The 18,141-nt window shown below is 41.1% G+C and overlaps 1 protein-coding gene across 3 annotated transcripts in view; it reads left to right on the forward strand.

Moving 5' to 3' along the window:
* The window catches only part of LOC149442443 (protein FAM228B-like), a 45,121-nt gene that overhangs the window by 25,670 nt on the left and 1,310 nt on the right, over positions 1-18,141 (forward strand). For all 3 annotated transcript variants that reach the window (XM_089656111.1, XM_089656110.1, XM_089656112.1), the window contains exons 6-8: positions 2,032-2,109; positions 5,554-5,641; positions 9,055-9,199. In XM_089656111.1, coding sequence (XP_089512237.1) covers positions 2,032-2,109; positions 5,554-5,641; positions 9,055-9,199 — 311 coding nt within the window. The remainder of the gene's footprint in view (positions 1-2,031; positions 2,110-5,553; positions 5,642-9,054; positions 9,200-18,141) is intronic.

Consider the following 18,141-nt stretch of genomic DNA (forward strand, 5'->3'; position numbering starts at 1 on the left):
TAACAGTGCTGGGTGCTTGAGCAGCCAATTAATAGCACTGTTACAGAAAGTGCATTACATTTCCCCTAATACCTGCTACTACCAGGTATTTGTCTGCACTCCCAGGAGCTGAATGGAACGGCAACAAGACGGTGACTATAAGCTGCTGGTGGATTTTATAACAATAAAGTGCGCTGCTGTTATAAATATATGCTGTGTCCTAACATCCAGAATAAATGAAGATTCTCCTATGTGCATATGTGTTAAAAAATGATGCTTAAAAACATTTCCACATGTGCAAACAAGCAAGTGTGACAGAATATAAATCAATTGACTAATATTGCAAACAGTCCGTGTTTCCTTGTGTCTGTATCACTTGTGACTCTATGCCAAATTTGCTGATGCTCCCAAGACAAGGCACATGCAGACCTCCAACTCTCCAAATGTGAAATACAGCGCCTCCACGCAGACCTGCACTCATTGGGCAACTTTAACCCTCTAATAATAGGTCAAATTGTGCCTTTTGGGTCTGCCTACATGTTCCAGTGACCATGCAGCCAGGGGATCACAGATCGATTGCATGCAAAGAAACAAAAAAAGAGAGCGCACTGGCCTCTTCCTTCCTTCTTAGCCTCTTCCTCAAAGCCAGGCTAAGCCTCGAAACGCGTCAACCATTTGGAGGTCTACAAATCCCAACACAGATATCATCCAGTTTGATTGAACCTTGCTGTGCCTTTTGATATTTTATCCTTTGTGAGTATAGCACCACCTTTTATAAAATAAATTAATTTTTAAAAGTAATGGACAAGGCCAGTGTGCCCTCTTTTTTGTTTCTTTGCATGCAGTTCATTTGGATTCCCCTGGTCTGGTGAGGGTAGCAAGGCGTGCATCTTCTAGGCATCCTATGTGTGGTTATAGTTGCTGTGGAGTCTATCGTCCAGCATAGGAGTAGAAGCTTATGCTATTCTTGATCACAGATCGATAACTGCCTTCTGTAATATTCCGCTCCAATTCAGGCAAAATAATGCCACAGAGAAGCCATCACTGGACAGGCAGCTGATTTATTAAAATTTACATTCACACGTATGCACTTGTATTTGTGCCCATAGACCGACACTAGGTGTTTTCAGCCTTACTAGCTATAGGAGAAGATGGCTGCCATTGCCTCAGAAACTGGAAACAGAATGCATTCCACCACCAGGATGTGACTAGAAGTAACTGAATATAACATTTATAGGTAAAGTTGATCCAGGGAATATCTGATTGCCTCTCGCGGGATCAGGAAGGAATTTTTTTCCCCAGCAGGAGCAAATTGGATCGTGCTTTGCTGGTTTTTTTGCCTTCCTCTGGATCAACTGTGGGTATAGGATTATAACTTTTTTTTTTTAATGGTTGAACTGCATGGACTTTTGTCTTGTTTCATCCAGACTAACTATGTAACTGGCCTGACGCGTTTTGTCCAGATTGAAAGCCTTGTACACACAGTGGAATCACATTTACAGCACTGGTGGTGCAGGAGGTCATAGTTTAAATAAAGCTGCTGGTGCAGCCAACATTAAGTGAACTTGGTTTGTCTTGCATGGATAAAGCACAGGCTCATTTTTAAGTTCTTATGCCAATTCAGTTACACTTCAAAGCTACCGTGGTTGATTTACTGAAGCCAGAGAGTGCAAAATCTGGTGTGGCTCTGCACAGAAACCAGACAGGTTTTTTTTTTTTTTTCCGCCAAAGCATAATTGAACAAGCTGAAGTTAGATCCCGATTGGGTACCATGTACAACTGCACCCGATTTTGCACTCTCCAGTTTTAGTAAATCAACCCCACTGTCTGATTAGCTGCTAAGCATTATACAGCTGCCCATCCTTATTCTCCACTAAAGTGATTTAGGGATTTGGAGCTTAGAGGTATCTGATAATATAATGCAGCATTGTTTTCTGGAAGTAAAATATATAGATCTGTGCTGTGAACTGTATCGGCCTCCATGGAGTAGAATGAAGTACAGCCTTGCCAGGACATTAATATTCCTCTAACATTCATGTCTTTCCCCTCCAGGGTAATGCATTTATGAAAGATTATGATTCCTCCGAGTACGACCCGTTTATTAATCGCCTCTGCAAGCACTACCTCCGGGTAAGAGACAACTAATAGGCCTTGTAAATGGCTTTCCCCGGAGAGCAGCCTGGCAGCAAAGCTTTAACCATGAACACTCAAGAGCTTGTAAGGCTGCATAACTATGTGCAGATTGTTGTAACCACAGCAGCCAATGACATTTCAATGGTGTATTGAGTCAAAGATTATTTCTAATTGGTTAATATGGATAACAACAATTGTCACAAAAAATCCAACTAAATAACAGCACACACCTATCCCTGAATGCTAAAGCTACATTAATATACCATTTAAAGAGCGGACACGCAGATACTCACGAATGCCAGGTCCTGACCAGTTCTCTTTAAAAGCAAGTTTTCAATTTTTAGAATTGGTAAAGCTGAGCAGCTGAGAATTTGTTTTCTCTCTTTGTACTTTATGTAACCTAATGACACAAGCTTGGTAATTCTAAATGTGTTTTCTGTCCTATAACGGCATACTTAAATCATTAGCAACACATTCTTAAATCTGTATATATTGAGTATAAATTGAAGTAGTATTAAACTCTGTTTTTTTGTGTTTTTTAGCTTAACACATTGAGCACAATAAAATAAATATTCCACAGTAAACAGTTTGTTACAATTCTTACCCCAGTACCTGTAATTTACAAGTTTCAAAGTTTCTGGCTCCTGCTCTTTCAGTGCTGTTTCCCTGAACTTCTGGTCTACACAGGAAAAAGTGGGCAGTGCAGTCTCTATAGTCAGTATGTTAGCCTGGGGAAGCCTGGGGTTAGCCTTACCATCCTAGGCTCTGGGTGTGTATGTTGATCACACAGTGTAGGGGAGATACAGCTATAGACACTGCATGCAAGGGTGGCTCCATAGGACACTGCAAGAGAAAGGAGCTGCATTGAAATAGGAAACCTGGGGCAGTGTCATGGCACCTGCTTAAACAGGAACAAAGATAGGAAAGGATTAACGTGGATCTCCAAGCCCCCCCCCCTTAATTATTTCTTAACCCCTGCTAATGGGGGGTTGTCTTCTGCACAATTAAAATACTCACCCACCCAGCGAATCTGGCATTGTCCTGCTGAGATCCTTCTCTGTTTTGCCACTGTTTGGTCCCATTTTTTCTTGTGACATCATCAGTAGGTGCCAGCTTTTCCAGGTCAGTCAGCAAACCTACTGATGATGTGCCACTAGGCCTGCCCTTCCTACTTGACTGAATTTTATTTTATTATTTTTATTTATTACAGGTACTTACAGTTGTGTTCAAAATAATAGCAGTGTGTTGAAAAAAGTGAATAAAGCTCAAAATCCTTCTAATAGCTTTTATTTCCATACACACAAATGCATTGGGAACACTACACATTCTATTCCAAATCAAAACATGAAGAAAAATATATCAAATTTGTGTTGTTCCTCTAAAAAAATTTAAGAAAAGTGAATATTAGACTGTTAAAAAAAATAGCAGTGTTTGTATTCTTCTTTACAAACTCAAACATTCACTATATAAACTGAAAAATGTTTGAAGATTTTGCTTTCCTTTGAATCACTTAATGAATATTTAGTTGTATAAGCACTGTTTCTGAGAACTGCTGTACATCTGTGTTGCATGGAGTCAACCAACTTCTGGCACCTGTGAACAGGTATTCCAGCCCAGGATGATTGGACTACATTCCACAGTTCTTCTCTATTTCTTGGTTTTGCCTCAGAAACTGCATTTTTGATGTCACCCCACAAGTTTTCTATTGGATTAAGATCCGGGGATTGGGCTGGCCACTCCATAACGTCAATCTTGTTGGTCTGGAACCAAGATGTTGCCCGTTTACTGGTGTGTTTGGGGTCGTTGTCTTGTTGGAACACCCATTTCAAGGACATTTCCTCTTCAGCATAAGTCAGCATGACCTCTTCAAGTATTCTGATGTATTCAAACTGATCCATGATCCCTGGTATGCGATAAATAGGCCCAACACCGTAGTATGAGAAACATCCCCATATCATGATGCTTGCACAACCATGCTTCACTGTCTTCACAGTGTACTGTGGCTTGAATTCAGTGTTTGGGGGTCGTCTGACAAACTGTCTCCGGCCACTAGACCCAAAAAGAACAATCTTACTTTCATCAGTCCACAAAATGTTGCGCCATTTCTCTTTAGGCCAGTCAATGTGCTCTTTGGCAAATTGTAACCTCTTCAGCACGTTTTTTTTTCAACAGTGTGACTTTGCGGGGGCTTCTTGCAGATAGCTTGGCTTCACATAGGCGTCTTCTAATTGTAACAGTACTCACAGGTAACTTTAGACCTTCTTTGATCTTCCTGGAGCTGATTGTTGGCTGAGTCCTTGCCATTTTGGCTATTCCTCTATCCATTCGAATGGTAGTTTTTCGCTTTCTTCTACGTCTTTCAGGTTTTGGTTCACATTTTAAAGCATTTGTGATCATTTTAGCTGAGCAGCCTATCTTCTGCACTTCTTTATATGTTTTCCCCTCTCCAATCAACTTTTTAATCAAGGTACGCAGTTTTTCTGAACAATGTCTGGAATTATCCATTTTCCTCAGAATTTCAGAGAGAAATGTACTGTAACCAGCATGTACAACATTTGCTGCCTTCCTTCCTTAAATAAGGGCAATAATTGCCACCTGTTTTTCAAAGAATGAATGACCTCACTAATAGAACTTCACACTGCTATTATTTTGAACATGCCCCTTTCAATTAGTGATTCAATTACACAGAATCAGCAGCATGCATGTCATGACTGTTGGGTCTGTTAGATTTATATTACTCTACTACACCTGCTAGTAAATTATTTGCCATGTAGAAATATCATTTCTACCAAAAACAGTGACTGATCAGGTTAGTGATGTCTGACTGCTAATATTTTGAACACAACTGTATATAGTGCTGTCAATTATGCAGTGCTTTACATATATATTATACAGTCACATCAGTCCCTAACCCTCAAGAGGCATACAATTTAAAGTCCCTAACTTACATTCATACATACACATACTAGGGCCAAGTACTGCCAGGCAGAAGTGCTAACCATTTAGCCACTGTACTGCCCAGGAATGGAGGCACAATGCCTCCTGCATATGTGACGTGTATATCCCAGGAGGCAAAGGGCTCAGAGGGAACGTAATTTGCCTAGGCAGGGCAGGGGGTTGAAGGGGGGGGGGGGGGGGGGCGGGGACACTTAAAAAAAAAAAAAAAAAAAAAAAGGTACAACCCCCCCCCCCCCCCAGAACAGCTCTAATTTAAGGGGAGTATGGCAGATTGCCTAAAGGGTGAAGATCCACTTTAAATGGTAAAGAAGCTGCATACCCAGTAAGTGGGTAAATCAGCTGCTGACAGTGCTTAAGAACTGATTTATCAGATATCACACATTTTAATATCACTTTAACTGTAGTGTCTCTATAAATCCTAAGCACTGGAATATAGTTCAGTAATACTGGATTGATTTCCGTTTCGTTTTTTTTTCCATGTAGGTTTCAACCCCAGTATTTAAGGACCCTCTCCTCCAGCAGTACCAGAAGAGGTTTGAGGAAGAGAAGGTGGCTCTACACTGTGACACAGGTACCTCTGCACTGGGCACTGAGCCATAATACCCAATCAGTAAGCATCTTTCCATAGTATGGTTAACTAACTACAGAAGGTTGATCTGTATTTGGTTGCTGTATGTAGCTGCTTACTTGCCACACTTGCAATCCTGTTGTAAGAATTCACCAGCAACAAGATTGCTAGAAAATGCATTGCTTCCTTGCCAGATTTGGCTGTAATGTATCACTCCCCTTACTGTCCATAAATGCTTCAAAATCACTTGTGAGAAAAGCAAAGAACTCAGCATCCAGCTAGCAAGAGAGTGCGACATGCACGGAAGTGAGTGTTTACTGCCCCATGTCTTCCAGAGTGATCCTGCCACTGGAAAGTTTTGGTTAGGGGCAGGATCGCTAGTTTGTCGCTGGTGTGGCATTTACCTGTTACAATTAGTTGCCCAGTAAATCCCTAGACATTAAAGTATAACTAAAGGCAAAACATTTTTTTTTTTATTGGATAGATTGATGAGGGGTTAGAACCACCGTCCAGTTTTTATTACTGTTTGTGTCCCTGTTTGGAAACTCTCTTGGTTATCCTGATCATTAGTGTCACATGGAAGGAAAGCAAGGATAAATTAAAAATTTGGGTTGTCAACAGAGGAGGAAATGAGTAGAGTTCTTCTAATGGGGGCATCTGTTCCTGCGACAGCTAAGAGGGGGATTTTCCTCACATTGAAAAAATATCCTTTTACTTCCTGTTGAGCCTAGGACAGGGCAGGAAGTGAAATCTCCCCATTGGGATGCACGTTGCAACCCCCCCCCCCCCAAAAAAAAAAACAATACAGTGGTTTTAACCCTTCTCTACTCTAGCCAAAATGGAAAAAGTTTGGGCTTCAGATTGACTAGGTGTGGCAATTTAATTCCCAGACTGCCCATGGTGTAGCACTATGGTGGTGAGTCACACAGTCATTTGCACTCAAGCGTGTCCTGATATGTTCTAACTTGTACTCCCCTGGGTAGCAGACCTGGTGACTCGGTCTTTATGGAGTAGTGGAAGAAATAATATTCTGGTGCATTATGCTGTTGGCGGAAAATGAGTGACAAAATCTGGAGCAGCGGATTAACATCATATGCTGCATAAAAATTGGCAAAAATGAGAGTGAAACTTTAGCTCTGTTTATAACAGGCATATAGTAAAAATTCTATGAAGAAATCAAATGTTTTTAAAAGGCTTAGATGGCATAAGGAGGGGCAGGAAGATGTCCACGATGATGCAAGAAATGGGCAGCAAAAAATGTAAATGTGTAAAATGAAAAGGTTACTGGAATCCGTTCAGAGGAAAAAGACTTTGACTGACAAGTGGATTTTCCACCACGACGATGCTCCTGCACATGATGTGTTAAGTGTTCGAGGGTTCCTGGCTCAGAAAATCCATTCTGAAACTTAACCAACCACCTTATTCCCCTGACTTAGCACCCTGCGACTTTTGGTGGTTTCCAAAATTAAAAAATGCCTTAAAAGAACACAGATTTGATGACATTCCAGAGATCCAGAAAACATACTCTGCAACATTCCAGAAAATTAGATCCAGGAATGTTTCTGGCAGTGGCAGAGTTGTCTAGATGAGTGTGTCGCTTCACAAGGGGACTACTCTGAAGGTGACAACAGCTGCTAGTGTATAGGTAGGCAAACTTTTTTTTTTTTTTTCAACAGTCCATTCCGGGAATTAAATGGTCACTCCTTGTACTTTAAAACTGGACTTCAGGCATTCATAAATTCATAAAATGCCCCTCTCCCAGTTGATAAAGGATGTAATGCTTGTTTTGCCTGGGGGATTTGATAACAGTGGAAAGAGTATTTATCTTATTCATGGTCCTGTGAAAGCTGGTACTGCAGTCCTCCCCTCTCCATTACTGGGATGTAAGTGGGCACGCCTTCATCCGTATGTACAATGCAGGACCGGTAGTAGCCGCTGATCCTGCATTGCATGTGATGACTTTGATGAGGAGTGCAGCTTTGGGTGAAAGGTCATTACAACAAGAATCGGTGGAGAGAAAAACCAAAGGACCATGTATTAAGATAAGTAATATTCTATTATATCACATCCCCCTAGAAAAAAAACAAGCATTAAAGTGTTAGTCCACCTGTAGCAACAATTTACAAAAATCCCCCTATGCAATTCCAGATCCCCTGAATCCCTGATCCCCCATACAAGCACTCTTCGTTTTCAAATGCTGTACCTGCTTTCCATTACATATGCAACTGTAGCGTCTCCGCAGACACTGATCAATCCCCATCCTTCCTGCTGATTGCAGGAAGAACTAGTGGCCACCACAGCCCATTAAATACTGCACTGTTTCCCTCTCTACCTGCACCTAGGGCTGGTTCACACTGGAAGGTGTGCATTCCCATGTGGTCCCTTACATTCTGATTTTGACATCTCATTCATTTGAATGGGCTGCCAAATGCACAGAACCACACAGCCAGTGCATGCACTACTTTTTCAGATTGCACCGCACCAAACCGCATGGTAATGCGGTAACATGTGGTTTGGTGTCCTCAAAAATGCACTGCATTTACAAGATGCATGGTGCCATGTACACTTAATGGCACCCACACGTGTCTTGTAAGGGCAGCACATTCACATGCAGTGAACGCATCTTTCCTGTACTGCATCACGGTGTGAACGGGTCCTTTTACACTTTCAATTATTTTAGCTGTCAGGGGTAGGGGTGTATTTTAATGATTTTTGTGAATAACTGGAGCAAGAACTAAATAATGGCATCTTCCTGACCCTTTGGCCCTGATGTGTGAAACAAACCTGTTTTCAGTTTGAGCATCCAATCATGTGCAGTCGTTAAAAGTAGGATTCTCAGCTCCTTTCATCTCTATGTACACTTCAGTAAATCTGGCTTACTAGACTTTAGATTAAGAAGAATGACCATTGCAGACCTGTGTGGTGTCATTTAGTCCTCATGCACACGGGATGTTTTTACAGCGGCTGTTTTTGGCTTTTGATGGGTTTTTTTCTACCGCCAGTAAACCCCCCAGCATGTTATCCTGTGTGTCCGTGCACACATAGACTGTAATCAACGTTTTTTGGCAGGGGCGTTTTTTGTCTGGAGAAAAAAAACAGAACTAGTGGGTTTCTAGTGGAGTTTTTTTTAGCTGTAAAAACGCTATAATGCTGTAAATCGCAGCAAACCAGCATTTTGGGACTTTTTTGACCAAAAAAAATTGGGGGGGGGGGGGATAAAGAAACACAAACGCGAAAAACCACGGCAAAACACTAATACAAAAACACGAAAAACCGCTGAAAAACTCACATTTTTAACGTGACTTTACACAGCTAACGTTACCAGCGTTATTAAAATGCCCCGTGTGCATGGAGCCTTGCACAGGTGAGTCTTCCAGCAACTGATCTTGTTTTCAAATGTTCATCTTCTCCCAAAGGCAGGCTGTATTCAGCCAATGAAATCAATGAGCTGAACCTGCAGAAACTTCCACGGGCTCCGCTGGGGCGCCAAACCATGAATGGGATCAAGTGGTTGAAGACTCCATTCGGTTACATCGAAAGTGATATCAGGATGAAGAGCAGGTGAGTGTTACACACAGAAACAATGGAGGAAGCCAGTGTGTGGCCTAGAATGAGGAACAACATAAAAGCCTATGTCCAGCAATTTTTCAGTATTTTGTTCTGGCCAAGTGTGTTCTTGGAAACTGCAATATACTGTATATGTGAAATGGTTTGCCTTTGTAACTCAATAAGTCAAATAAATGTCATGTTTACAGTCAATCAATTTACTTACAGTAGATTGAGGTTATGAAGTCATTGCAAGACTTGGTCCATGCAGTACAACACGTCTGAACTTGTAGGCCTCTTCTAACTGATAAACCGATCACAGTGATGCTTTCCTTGGTGCCATGGCAGAGAAATTAGGATTTTTGGTTTACCTGTAAAATAATTTTTTTGAAGTACAGTTGTGTTCAAAATAATAGCAGTGTGTTGAAAAAAGTGAATAAAGCTCAAAATCCTTCTAATAGCTTTTATTTCCATACACACAAATGCATTGGGAACACTACACATTCTATTCCAAATCAAAACATGAAGAAAAATATATCAAATTTGTGCTGTTCCTCTAAAAAAATTGAAGAAAAGTGAATATTAGACTGTTCAAAAAAAATAGCAGTGTTTGTATTCTTCTTTACAAACTCAAACATTTACTATATAAACTAAAAAATGTTTGAAAATTTTGCTTTCCTTTGAATCACTTCATTAATATTTTGTTGTATAAGCACTGTTTCTGAGAACTGCTGTACATCTGTGTTGCATGGAGTCACCCAACTTCTGGCACCTGTGAACAGGTATTCCAGCCCAGGATGATTGGACTACATTCCACAGTTCTTCTCTATTTCTTGGTTTTGCCTCAGAAACTGCATTTTTGTTGTCACCCCACAGGTTTTCTATTGGATTAAGATCCGGGGATTGGGCTGGCCACTCCATAACGTCAATCTTGTTGGTCTGGAACCAAGATGTTGCACGTTTACTGGTGTGTTTGGGGTCGTTGTTTTGTGGGAACACCCATTTCAAGGGCATTTCCTCTTCAGCATAAGGCAGCATGACCTCTTCAAGTATTCTGATGTATTCAAACTGATCCATGATCCCTGGTATGCGATAAATAGGCCCAACACCGTAGTATGAGAAACATCCCCATATCATGATGCTTGCACCACCATGCTTCACTGTCTTCACAGTGTACTGTGGCTTGAATTCAGTGTTTGGGGGTCGTCTGACAAACTGTCTCCGGCCACTAGACCCAAAAAGAACAATCTTACTTTCATCAGTCCACAAAATGTTGCGCCATTTCTCTTTAGGCCAGTCAATGTGCTCTTTGGCAAATTGTAACCTCTTCAGCACGTCTTTGTTTCAACAGTGGGACTTTGCGGGGGCTTCTTGCAGATAGCTTGGCTTCACATAGGCGTCTTCTAATTGTAACAGTACTCACAGGTAACTTTACACCTTCTTTGATCTTCCTGGAGCTGATTGTTGGCTGAGTCCTTGCCATTTTGGCTATTCTTCTATCCATTCGAATGGTAGTTTTTTGCTTTCTTCCACGTCTTTCAGGTTTTGGTTGCCATTTTAAAGCATTTGCGATCATTTTAGCTGAGCAGCCTATCATTTTCTGCACTTCTTTCCCCTCTCCAATCAACTTTTTAATCAAGGTACGCTGTTCTTCTGAACAATGTCTGGAACGACCCATATTCCTCAGAATTTCAGAGAGAAATGCACTGTAACCAGCATGTACAACATTTGCTGCCTTCCTTCCTTAAATAAGGGCAATAATTGCCACCTGTTTTTCAAAGAATGAATGACCTCACTAATAGAACTCCACACTGCTATTATTTTGAACATGCCCCTTTCAATTAGTGATTCAATTACACAGAATCAGCAGCATGCATGTCATGACTGTTGGGTCTGTTGGATTTCTATTACTCTACTACACCTGCTAGTAAATTATTTGCCATGTAGAAATATCATTTCTACCAAAAACAGTGATTGATCAGGTTAGTGATGTCTGACTGCTATTATTTTGAACACTTCTTATTCTTATAATAAGATGACTTCTTATTCATGACTTGGGTTATGATGCCACCTTCAGGTGAATGGATAGTGGTCAGCAAGAAACCCCACCCAGGTATAACCCCATCCTGTTCAGCAAAGCTCCAGTTTTGTAGCAAGCAATGAAGAACAGAGGGGGAAGGATCACAGAGGGGGAGGGGATCACAGAGGGGATCACTGTGTCCTGTGATGTACTCTAAGAAAAGGATTTTACAGGTAAACCAAAATTCCTGATTTCGTAATTATACATCACAGGACTTGATGTTCATGACTATTTGGGATGTGCTAAAGCACTGAAGGTGAGGGTACCCACACACTCAAACCCCCCAAAAACAGAACCGCGGTGAACCTCACCACAACAGTGCCTGCAATACCTTCCGCTCAAAATTAGCGTATATATTTTAAAGAGGCGTGAACATTTACCTGCCAGAACTTAGTAAATGTGTGAACAGAAGAGCAGGTTGCAGCCTTACAAACTTACAGTGGGTATAGAAAAGAATCTTCCCCTTTAAAATAATCACATTTTGTTGCTTTGCAGCCTGAAATGAAGACAGATACAGTTTTTGTTTCATTCAGCTGTATTTACTAGTGCAACTTATAATATCCAAGTGAAAGATATAACACCAACATGTCAGAAAAAAATTCAAAAACAGAATCACTGAGTTGGAAAAAGGATCACCCTCTGGGTCAGTATATTGTTGACCACCTTTTGCTTTAAATACAGCCTTTAGTCTGTTTGGATATGTCTGTACTAACTTTGCAATATTTATCCACTCTTCCTTGCAGAACTGCTCAACTTCAGGTAAATTTGATGGTGACCATTTGTGGACTGCAGTCATTTAAGTCATTCCACAGATTTTCATTGGGGTTTAAGTCTGGGCTCTGACTAGGCCATGCAAGGACATTGACCTTTTTCTCCTCCAACCACTGTGTGCTCATTTTTGCTGTGTGCTTTGGGTCATTGTCATGTTGGAAGGTAAACCTTCTTCCCATTGACACCTTTCTGGCAGAGGGCAGCAGATTTTCATGAAGAATTTGACAGTATTTTCCCCCTTTTTTTCTTCTATCCTGACAAGTGTTCCAATCCCTGCTGCAGAGATACACCCCCCCCATAACAGGATATTACCACCTCCATGCTTTACTGTAGGCATGGTGTTATCTGGATGGTGAGCTATATGGGATAACCACCAGACATACTGTTTAGTGTTGAGGCCAAATCATTCAATGTTAGTCTCATCTGACCAGAACACCTTTTTCCATGTGGCCTCAGAATCTTTAACCCTTTCATGCCTAAGGGTAAAACAAATCTAAATGCCTAAGCACAATTCTGCAACGTTGACCTGTATTAGTAAAACAGTACATATCATCACAACTACTGTGTACATCCAGGTGGATTATACCTTGATTTTTTCAAGACAAATTGGGCTTTCATTTGGTGGTAAATGGTAATGGATATCTCCTGATTTTTTTTCTTATTATCAAAGGAAAACTGGCCCAAAATAGTTAAAAAAAAAAAAAAAAAAAAAAAAAAAAATAATTTTTTTTATTTAGCTGTGTGTTTCTTGTTACGACCATAACCTACCACCAAAGAACAACCCAAAATAAATTATCCAGCTCTTGACAATCGCAGCGATACCACATATGTGTATGTTATTTGTTGTTTGTACCCATAGTACAGCCCAGAAACAATAGTGCGCATTTTGATTTTGTCTTATTTTTTTTTTACCTAAACACACTGACATTAACACTAACTGACACTGATACCAATTTTATTTTAATCCTGACCTTTGACCTTGACCTTTGACCCTGACCCAAACACTAACCCTGGCACTGAACTAGATCAAATCTTGATCTAGGTATTTTTCTTTATTTTTGAATATTTATCTTTTTTTTTTACAAACATTTTTTTTCTCTCTATTCCAGGAGTTAGAGAGATACAATGTACCTCTCTTCTCCATTCATAGAGAGAGAAAAAAGCAAGGGGGCCAGGCTGTACAGTGACTGATCACTGTGATAGCCAATCAGAGGCTATCACAGCGATCATGTGACCCGGAATCGGGGGTCCCGATCGTTAGAACGAGACCCGGGGCTCTCAGTGACACCACAGTCTTTGTGCTGGGAGCGCGCTGAGCGGCACGGTCCCAGCACAAAGACAAGTACACAAATATGTGCCCCCACGGAAAAAAGCCCAGTTCCGTGAGGTCGCATTTTTGTGTGATGTCGGCGTAAAGGGGTTAACCCTTTGAGGACCAAGGGACGTATTTGTCCCATGTTTTTAATTGCCTGTATCATCTGATTAAGAACTTAAAACTTTTTTTTTTGGTTTGAGTCAAAATATTAGTTCTTATCAACAAACAACAAATGGATCTAGCTTTTTGCCAATTATTTCATGAAATGGCTTAGTTACAGCAACTTAAGTGTACGAACTTTAAAAACAAAAAATTGATTCTTTTGGCGTTCTGTAATCTTATGGTCCTCAAGGGGTTAAGGTGCGTATTTGCAAAGCTTAGTTATGACTGCATGTGACCTTTCTTGAGGAGCGACTTTTTCTTGCAAGCCTGTCATACAAGCCCCATTTGTGGATAATTTGTGATATTGTTGTCACATGCACACAATGACCACTCTCATCAGTTCCTGCAACTGCTTCAGAGTTGCTGTAGGCCTCTTGGTAGCCTGGATGAGGAGCGGTGTACTGATCCATGGAGGGTCTGTGTTGTACCAAATACCTTCCACTTCTTAATAGACGTCACTATGCTTCTAGGCAGTGAAAATGCCTTTGAAATGTTTTGTATCCATCTCCTGACTTGTGCCTGTCCACAACTTTATCCCAGAGATCTTTTGATAGTGTCTTGCCACCCATAGTTGACTGTTTGCTTCAGAAACTACCAGGGACTGGAATGCTCCAAGAAAGTTCTTTTCATGCTGAGCTAATCAAAATGACCACAGCTGATCAAAGTTGAAAGTCAATTTCTTTGTGTGCCAATGAGAAGGTGATTAGCTACACCTGATGGAGTGTACAAGTCATTTTTAGGAGGGGTGATCTTTTTTCCAACTCAGTGATTCTGTTTTTGAATTTTTTTAAACATTTTTCTGACATGTTGGTGTTAAATCTTTCACTTGGATGTTATAAGTTTCACAGTTTAAAATCTGTGGAATGATTTGAAGACTGCAGTCCAAAACGGTCACCATCAAATTTAAATGAACTGGAGCAGATCTGCAAAGAAGAGCGGGTAAATATTGCAAAGTCTAGATGTGCAAAGTTAGTAGAAACATATCCCAAAAGACTAAAGGCCGTTTATAACGCAGTGGTTCAACAAAATACTGACACAAGGGGGGATCCTTTTTCCAACTCGGTGATTCTGTTTTTACATTTTTTTCCTGACATGTTGGTGTTATATCTCTCACTTGGAGGAGTAAATACAGCTGAATAAAGCAAAAAACTGTATCTGTCTTTATTTCAGGCTGCAAAGCAACAAAATGTGATTATTTTCAAGGGGGGTGATTCTTTTCTATACCCACTGTATAATGGAAGCTTGATGATGAACTGCCTAGGAAGGACTAACACTGCTGGAATAGGCCTTGATAGGCAAGGAAAAACCTTGCCCTTGATCCTATAGACCTGAGTATTGAGATAATGAATCCACTGAGAAATAATGGATCAAGAAGCATCCTTACTCTTGCAGTGGCCCTCAGGCAAGACAAACAGGGAATCAGACTGTTGAAATGACATTGGTAAAATTCAAACAGCTTGTACAACATCCAAAGAGCATGCTTCTCCTTAGGATTTAGAAAAAAAGATGGAAACACAATGTCTTGCTTTAACCACTTCCAGTCTGGACACTTTTACCCCTTTCCTAATGACCAGGGCAATTTTCAGCTTTCAGCGCTATCACACTTTGAATGACAATTGCGCGGTCATGCAACACTGTACCCATATGAATTTTTTACCATTTTTTTGAGACAGATAAAACTTTAATTTCGGTGGTGTTTATTCACCGCTGGGATTTTAATTTTTTTTGCTATGTAAATAAAAATTTCCAAAAATTTTGAAAATAAGTGTTTTTCTTATAAAAGTTTGCCAATAAATAATATTTCATCATAAATCTTGGCCAAAATGTATTCTGTTATCTTTTTAGTAAAAAAAAAAAAAGCCAAATTAGTTTATAACCAAAAATTATAATTTTTTAACTTTTTTTTTTACATTTTTTTTTTATATTATTTTTTATTTTATTATTTTATTTTTTTTACATACTGTCACCCTAGCAGTACAGTGTCACCATGGTGACACTGTACTACTTTTGGGGGGTGATGAAGATTTTTTTTTTTTACACTGTTTGCTTTACACCCATATAGGATGTAAAAGCAATCATTTCTCTTTCTCTCTGTCTGCATTCTTGCAGCCATTGAGAACTACTGAGTGAGCTGTGATTGGTCACAGCTTGTCACATGGTACAAGGCTGTTGTGAATAGCCTTGTACCATGTGACCTCTGTGATCATTTACAGATTTCACACGTAGTAAGCAATGATGTCACAAGTGACATCTTGCTTACTACTTTGCATGTGATCACTGATTGGCCAATCAGTGATCACATGATCGGGACCTCGTACAGAGGTCCCGTCCGATGATCGGTGTTTCACTGTGTCCGGAGGACACAGCGGGCACCGGATTGCAGTGCTGTGCGCTCCCAGGGAGTGCGCACAAGCAGGGTGTAGGGAGGCCGCTTATAAACGGCCACCCGACCCTGCAGTGCCACCGTCTGGCCGTTTATATACAACTGCCAGTCGGGAAGTGGTTAAGTGTAACAAAGAAACCACTTTAGGTAGGAAAGAGAACGAGGCCTCAACACCACCTTATGCTGGTAGAGAAACAAACAAGGCTCCTTGCAGGAAAGTGCAGCTAAACTCTGATACTTGTGAGCTGAGGTAATGGCTTCCAAAAATACAGCCTTGTGTATGGAGCGACAAGGGAATCTGTCACAGTTTCAAAAAGAGAAGTGAGAAAAACAGGCAAGATGAAATTAAGGCTCTGCGGAGACCAGGACACACAGGCAAAACATTTCACATGACGTGTTGCACAAAGGCTCTTTTGAAGAAATAAGACACGGTCTCTGAAAAAAAAAACAGCCAAGGCTGAGACTAGTCCCTGGCTTGTGCTTAAACGCATAAACCTCTCGACAAAAGAGAAAAAGCCAGAATACCCCCCAACATACAGTCTGGGATGAAACTTATGAACCACATACCTGGCAAAAAAGGCTCTGCATGTATGGTGGTACAATTCCCTGGATGTTGACCATCCTGCATCAAAGAGGGTAGGGATGACAGTCAGAAGCACCCCTATCCCTCACAAATTGGGCTTTAACAGCCAATAGTTTCTTTTACCTCTATACTATCAAAATATTGGTCACATTATCTCCTGATCACACTAGAAATCACTGAAGCAGCGAGGTATATACTGTAATCCTCAATGCATTTCTTAAACCAAAGGTCTACTTCCTCAGGAGTAGCAAGGAATCTGAACATCAGAATAGCATAGTATCATGATTTGGTATACAAACAATAAAAGCATTGTGGGTATGGTCATCCAAAAATTCCCAGAGAGGGGACATCACAGAGGGGGTGACTAGCTGGGGATCTTTATCTTGTGTCATCTTACAGTGTGAACATTCTTCACAAATTCTGGTAGGAACCTTCCCCTTTGAACAGTGGTCCCACCTAGTGATCAGTTGTACCTCCCCACACAGTACCCCAGGGTATGAAATAACCTTCAGTAACCATTCTGCTTTCCTTTGTGTCAACTTCAAAAATGTCCACCAATGGATGAATGCACGCCGTCACCCAAACGCAGTAGAAATACCAGAGAAGGACAAGGATTCAGAATTAATCTGACCCTTCAGGGAGCTATAGCAGGACAAACTATGCAGGAGGTCCTCCCTACCTGAAACAGGGATTGGGTAGCTCACTCCATCTCTCACCTCTCTGTTTGCACAAGGCTATAGCTTGCTGAGGGTTAATAGGTATGTGAAACCCAGTATGAGAGCACCACCCAGCTGAGAAGAGTGTAGGCCTAAGCCAGAACACCTTTGTGGAAAGTCACTCCAAGATAGACAAATGTCACAATACTTGCTGTGCCTGGCACCTATTGGAGAGGCTGCTGTATCTATGCAGGGCTGTGGCAGTGTAATTCTTCATTGCTGGAACCAATCTGTGTAGTGGTGTATCAAGAGACTTTGAATACATGTGTCTCTGTTCCTTGTGAATTGGTAAAATGGTGCTCTTGCATGTACACATTCAGTGGTTGCCGGATTCCCCTGTTGAGCTTCACCAATGCTATATATTGCTCCACATAGAAAACTGACCATAATACCCAAGACAGGAGATACAATTTGAAGGCCACCATACCCAGAGGCACTCACTAGTTCAGCTTTAGGGCAAGAAGGCCTAATCTTCACTCTTCGGAGCGGGTGCATCGCATCAGGCCTTCAGGGACTTGACTGCCCTCCAGGGGGATCACTGCCTTAGATTTGTAAAGCACTGTGCCAGCAAGGTCACCAAACACATTGTACCTCAGAGAATGCTGCCCACAGGATCCAGCACCAATCAACATTATAGACCTTTCCCATTCTCACATCCAGGTCTGGGCAAAGCCACACTCCATCTTGGCCATTGCGACTGAGCCAGGTAAAGCCCCCCTCTGCCCCAGCAGGGATATTAGCAATAGGCCAGAAACTCAGGAGCTAAGTCTTTGAAAGAAAAGCTTCAGAGAGACATCTGTAAGCTAATTTATTATTTAAGGATACTAGTTAAAAACTGAGCTGTGAGGGGTTATGCCTGGGTGGTAGCATGGCCCAAATAGTTATGAATTTGAAGACCTCTGTGTCCTGTGATGTACAACAGTTTTAAATAAATCATGGCCAGAACT

This window comes from Staurois parvus, unplaced genomic scaffold, assembly GCF_062004578.1.
Source record: "Staurois parvus isolate SC_StPar_1 unplaced genomic scaffold, SC_StPar_1.0 ptg000886l, whole genome shotgun sequence".
In the NCBI taxonomy this organism is placed as follows: Eukaryota; Metazoa; Chordata; class Amphibia; order Anura; family Ranidae; genus Staurois; species Staurois parvus.